Consider the following 5,756-nt stretch of genomic DNA (forward strand, 5'->3'; position numbering starts at 1 on the left):
CCAAGTACAACAACGCGGGTAGCAAGAAAGCCAAGTACACTAGAGAGAGTGCGCCTGTGCTGAATGAAAACGCGTTCTACCTACTTCCACCCAAACTGTTGGACAAGTGCGTTGCCGTGCTGCCTGTGAGCAACACCAATGAAACAGCCATCGATGTACTCGCCCAGAGTCAAACTACACAAAAAGACGAAGAAACATCTACAATACCTGGACAAATCATGGACAGCAACGGACAAAACCCGGAGATCGAGTGTGTCTACATCGCGGGTATCGGAACATTTTCACGCGAACAGATTGAGGCCATGGCATACTTAGCAAACGTGAAGCGTTCGTGTGATGATGGAATGGCGTTTACCAAATGGTTAACACAGGATGCAGCCAGCGCCATACCAGCAGCACAACAATCGACACTTCAGAGCATGGCAGAGGCCATTGCTCTCGCCTATCCCCAAGATACCATCCCAATTGACGGCAACGATTACCACTACGCGATGCTGTACCGTCTCAAGCCGCCCCAATGGGCTAATGATGCGCTGATTTTGGCTTTTTGCGCGAGATTGTACAGGACGGGCACCGGCGTTCGCATCGTCGGTGTCGAGGCAGCCTCGGCGTCAAAGAAGAAGAAATCTATGAGTGAAAAAATGAAGACAAAGGTTCAGGAACTACTCACTGAAGCGGATGTACTGCTCATTCCTGTAAATTTTGGGAACATGCATTGGTGTGCAATGATCGTGGATGGCAAGCAGAACAATGTCCTGTACTACGACTCAATGAACCTGAAGACGTACAAGGACGTACTGGACCGCATGTCGTGGGATCTGGCTACTACGCTCAGCGACGACTCCAAAGTTGTGTCCGTCAATGGACCGATCCAGACAGACGGATACAACTGCGGATTCTACGTAATGTTGAGGTTTTGGCGATATGTAGACAAGAGTGTGTCGCTGGACGTAACTCCGATTGGTCTAACGCTGTTACGCTTCCGCATCCTTCACTTCGTGCTTCACGGTAGCAAGCCATAATGCAACTAATACAATCTCATTTCTATTGAAACTGGAATCGACCCGCCTAATGTTCATGCGTATGGTTGACCTCCTGACTTCTGTATACCGGTATGTACGAGAGATGTCAGAGGACTTTCGTTTGCGAAGGTCTAACAACTTCCATTCACTATGGATTTTAAAAACAGTGGTAAGTAATTTATTTCGACACATGGACATTACATGGAGTATTACATGGAAAATAAACTGAGTCGACGCATGGACTGTAGCATCGGCCTTTAAACAACACGAATGAAATTTATAAGTTTATCAATTTTTTAGGTCCTAAGGCCATCTCCACCGCGTGGCAGCAAATCTAGCAGCAAACGTGTAATATAACCTATATGTGACCAGTTGCTGCCGGTAGCAAAAACGCTGAGTTCCACCGCGCAGAAGCAAATTGGCGCCTCTTCGGCTCAAGATTCAATCTGCCCCCCCCCCCATCCGCCATGGAGTCGGGTGATGAGGAGCTGGAGAGATGCGCTAGTGACGGGGAAGACGAGGTGAGCTCGTGTCCGCCCTTACTTATCCACTATAGTGTTAACGCTTGTTCTGTACGTTATACTATATGTATTGATGCTTCTTACTCTCGCGCAGCGGATAGCGCCAATAAAGCGCAAGCGGGGAGGCTCTGTGCCAGGAAAAGCTGCGAACATCCAGCCTGACTTTGACGAGGCTCACAACAAGCTGTGGAAACTGTACTTCGCAGAGAATCCACGCTTCTCTGCAAAGTACTTCCGGCGTCGGTATCGAATGCGACGATCGCTCTTCATTCGCATCATGAATGCTGTTGTCGCCAGAGATTATCATTTTCGCCAGCTACAAGACGCATTAGGGAACAAGGGTATGTCTTCTCTGCAAAAGTGCACGGTGGCGATGAGAATGCTTGCCTACGGATGCATTGCGAGTGCTTGATCTTCACCACTTATCCAGTTTGGCCCACGCGTGCCAGGCTTGGACGTCATAGTCTTCGTGTGCCGCAATGCAAATATTTGAGAGGCGCGAATATTGTCTGGACGAAGTGCACAGAAATCCGAAAATTTTCATAGTTTATCTACGACACTTCATTGGGACAATCTTTTTGCTGCTGGGGAGCAAAAGTCAGAGCAAATCGGCTCGTCTTGCTCCCGCGAAAGCTGCTCATTTGCTGCTGGAGCTATTCTGCTCCCGCGGTGGAGCGAGACCGCGGTAATTTATTTTTAGTTTTCTGCCACAGCAGCATTTTGCTCCCGCGATGGAGACGCCCTAAATGATATATTTTGAAACACCTATTTTGAATTGAGCCTTTTTGTTTTGATAATTCGCTGAGCTAATATATTACCAGGTTTTATTAAATAAATTTTCAGGATGCTAGCTCTGATATAAATTTCAGGGAGTTGTACGTCCAAGTGTTTTTAGCACCTTTCGCAAATACTCTTGAATGAACCCAGCCTATGCTTTCATTGCGTTGGACACTTGCACCCGCACTCGGCCAATGACATCGGCTGTCTTATGTCGATTGGTTCATGACACGATATGACTATTTAGTGTAATCAATGGCTATCGTATTACTAAAGCGAAGGTTACCTTTTTCCGTTTAATAAAAAACCCACATCTTATCACGACATAAAGGTATGGTACATGTTACTGTATCAGTACTATACCTTTATAGAAATATAACATTCCTGTTTAGAAGATCACAGCTTCAACCACAGTCTTTGCCATAACCCAATTAGTGTCATGATGGCCAGCTCCGAGCACGCGCTCGAGGCTCTACCTCCTGGCTCTACCGACCCCTCTGCAAACCCACATCGCCCACGCTTCTCCTGGTCCGTCTTCTGGTCGTACACTGGCCCCGGTTGGCTCATGAGTATGGCCTACTTGGACCCTGGAAACCTCGAAGCAGATCTACAAAGTGGCCTACACACGCTACCAATTGCTCTACGTTGTTCTACTCAGCGCCATGTTCGGAGGCCTCTACCAGATCTTAGCTGCCAGATTGGGGGCCTGTACCGGTCGTCACTTGGCTCAATTATGTCGCTCCGAGTATCCACCACTCGTCTCTTTCGGACTCTGGATCATGACGGAGCTCGCCATCATCGGCAGCGACATCCAGGAGGTACTGGGATCGGCTGTAGCCTTCAAGCTTCTATTTGGGTTACCTCTATGGCTCGGTTGTCTGCTTACAGGACTCGATACCTTCACATTCCTGGCCCTACAACGAGCGGGAGACTTTAAAACTCGATATCTCGAGATGTTCTTCTTGCTGCTCATCGCCACCATGTGCGTCTGCTTCTTCGCCGACTTCACCATGAGTGATCCAGACGGAATAGAGATTATTAATGGGATAGTAGAGCCCAGAATGGACAAACAGAACACCATGCAGGCGGTAGCGATGCTGGGGGCCATCATCATGCCACATAATATTTTTCTTCACTCAGCATTGGTCCAAGAGAGGACAACTAATACGAGATCTCCGACAAAAGTAAAGGAAGCCAACTAATATTTCGGATTGGAAGCAGCATGGCGCTGTTCGTCAGCTTCTTAATCAACGCGGCGGTGGTTTGTGCCTTTGCCAGCAGCTTCTTCAGCCGCCAGTGTTATGCGCTCAGTAGTAATCCTATTTCGAGTTTGTATGGGAGAGATATCCAGACGTCGTGTATTCCAGCAAAGGCAGCGTTGAGCTCGGGGAGTACGATTTACGATGCTTTTACGGGCAATATCTGTGTCTTTGGTGGCGAGAGTGTGTTTAATGAGGATATGACCGCGGACATTATCAATACAGTGACAACATGCACACCGTGCTACGTGGATGGACGTGGAGATAGGTTTGATACGGTATCCTTTGGGTCGGGGCCGACAGCTGGATATTGCCAAGAAATTGGTCTAGCACAGGCTGGCGAGGCAGTACGTGAAGCACTTGGTGGGTATGCGAAGGTAGTGTGGGCCATTGGCTTACTTGCGTCAGGTCAGGCTTCGACCATGACTGGTACTTACGCTGGTCAGTTCGTCATGGAGGGATTTTTTTCGGATTGCAGCTTGGAAGCGTGTGGCGCTTACGCGAGGAGTGGCATTGATCCCAGCGATTCTCGTGGCGCTTATCAGTCAAGATCGACAATTCCAGAGCGACCGCTTTAACGAGCTCCTTAATGTACCCCAGAGTGTTCAGTTGCCTTTCGCACTTCTGCCGTTGCTCGCATTTACATCAAGCACGAGGCTGATGGGGCCACTTTTTGTAAATAATAGGTGGATTGGAGCTCTACTTGTCGTGGGCACGGCGTTGCTTTGTGGCGTGAATTACACGCTCGTCTACGATATTCTCCTCAAGAACCTCCCGGAAAAGTTATCAACGGCAGCTTGGATTGGTCTGGTCGTCGTGGCTGGGTTATATATGACGCTGCTGCTGTACTTGCTGCTAGTATACCCGTCCGAAACAGTCCCATCACACTATGTCGTCATTCCGTCTGCAGTGGACTCTGAAGGCTTATCTGAAGAAAATTGCAAGTCTACAGATATTGCTGAGGAACGCGTACCGGAGGATGAAGGTGTCGTATGATGCAAGGACAGCGAAGCTGATGATACGGTTAATAATAAAATATCATCTTGAAAGTCAAATTCTCGTTGATGGTTTCCCCCTTAAGTAATCTAGTCTCGATCACGTACAAGCGCTAGACCTCGAGCTCGCAGCTCTTGCTCCCATCTACATATTGCAACATAACAGTTAATAAATAAAACTTATTTTTAAAAAATACTGATCCGTACTCTTGGTAGCAGGTTTCATAGTACTTTTGGAGTCGCGCTTGTCGGATCTTGAGTGCCTCTTTGTCCAACAACTCTCGCTCTTCATCAAGACTACAATGCAAAAATGGATTAAGGGCCATACCAAGCTAAACAGTCTCGGCAGACATTCATGTGTTATCCACGAACCGTTTGTTCTGCTGGGAACGAGCACCACTGCCCGATAGGCGATTTTGCTTTTCTTCCCAAAGAGCTCTACTTGCATTAGTGTCGTTGTTATAGGTGTATTTCCGTGCCTGGTGCAGCTCTTCCTCGCGAGCGATAAAGCGTGTGACGTTCAGTCCCGACGGCTTCTTCACTGCATGGGGTCGGTCGATCGCTCGAGATGGAATTCCAGCAGGACGGTGCGGTCAACCGGCATGACTCCACTTCAATAGTTGCTATTTTTTAGTGTTGTGTCTGTCGGCGCGGCTGCCAAAAATATCATCTAAAAGTTTCAGATTTACGTAACATCTTCCTGGTTATCATCGAGTCAAGCGCTATGTGAAAAGTCATGTTTTAAAAGCGTACCGGAACACCGCGTTTTAAACCGCCACGAGATACTCAGTGATGTGTACAACACGTGACGAGGTTGTTTAAAAACTTCCTTGCCAACTCCTATATTTGTATTTGTAGCGAGAAGGACTGTTAGCTAGGCATATCACTTCAATCCCACACTTCAAGGCGGTAACTATACTTGCGAAATTAAGTAAATTAAGTAATCCTTAAGCTCAACATGAAAAAGAGCAGCCAGCTTGACCAACAACGGTTTCATTGACGAAAACGTTTGCCCGAGACGGAAATATTGGTAAACTACATGTATGTTACAGCTATTGTCTCTCTCTCCGCGCCATTTTTATGGTGGTAACGTGCGTTTACGCCGACCAGCAGTTTCCCGCATAAAAAAGGCGGATTCAATTGATTATGACGGCGAAAGCCCTAGAGATTTCATAAAATACG

The 5,756-nt window shown here is 47.6% G+C and overlaps 4 protein-coding genes across 4 annotated transcripts; 3 read left to right on the forward strand and 1 right to left on the reverse strand.

Moving 5' to 3' along the window:
- Positions 1 to 1,489: 1,489 nt before the first annotated feature.
- On the forward strand, positions 1,490 to 2,394 carry PITG_21096 (uncharacterized protein; the record flags this gene model as incomplete). Its single annotated transcript, XM_002895168.1, has 3 exons — positions 1,490 to 1,543; positions 1,656 to 1,884; positions 2,387 to 2,394. 3 exons carry the CDS (start codon positions 1,490 to 1,492, stop codon positions 2,392 to 2,394), a joined length of 291 nt encoding a protein of 96 aa, XP_002895214.1.
- Positions 2,395 to 2,762: 368 nt separating this feature from the next.
- On the forward strand, positions 2,763 to 3,508 carry PITG_21097 (Metal Ion (Mn2 -iron) Transporter (Nramp) Family; the record flags this gene model as incomplete). The annotated part of the gene is made up of 3 exons (XM_002895169.1): positions 2,763 to 2,934; positions 2,993 to 3,465; positions 3,506 to 3,508. 3 exons carry the CDS (start codon positions 2,763 to 2,765, stop codon positions 3,506 to 3,508), a joined length of 648 nt encoding a protein of 215 aa, XP_002895215.1.
- Positions 3,509 to 3,542: 34 nt separating this feature from the next.
- Positions 3,543 to 4,575, forward strand: PITG_21098 (Metal Ion (Mn2 -iron) Transporter (Nramp) Family; the record flags this gene model as incomplete). Its single annotated transcript, XM_002895170.1, has 3 exons — positions 3,543 to 4,008; positions 4,058 to 4,455; positions 4,525 to 4,575. The coding sequence occupies 3 exons, from the start codon at positions 3,543 to 3,545 to the stop codon at positions 4,573 to 4,575; spliced, it is 915 nt and encodes a 304-aa protein (XP_002895216.1).
- Positions 4,576 to 4,664: 89 nt separating this feature from the next.
- On the reverse strand, positions 4,665 to 5,178 carry PITG_21099 (uncharacterized protein; the record flags this gene model as incomplete). Its single annotated transcript, XM_002895171.1, has 4 exons — positions 4,665 to 4,719; positions 4,782 to 4,871; positions 4,947 to 5,110; positions 5,173 to 5,178. The coding sequence occupies 4 exons, from the start codon at positions 5,176 to 5,178 to the stop codon at positions 4,665 to 4,667; spliced, it is 315 nt and encodes a 104-aa protein (XP_002895217.1).
- Between the last annotated feature and the right edge of the window lie 578 nt (positions 5,179 to 5,756).

Source organism: Phytophthora infestans, genomic scaffold (genome assembly GCF_000142945.1).
Source record: "Phytophthora infestans T30-4 supercont1.234 genomic scaffold, whole genome shotgun sequence".
NCBI lineage: Eukaryota > Oomycota > Peronosporomycetes > Peronosporales > Peronosporaceae > Phytophthora > Phytophthora infestans.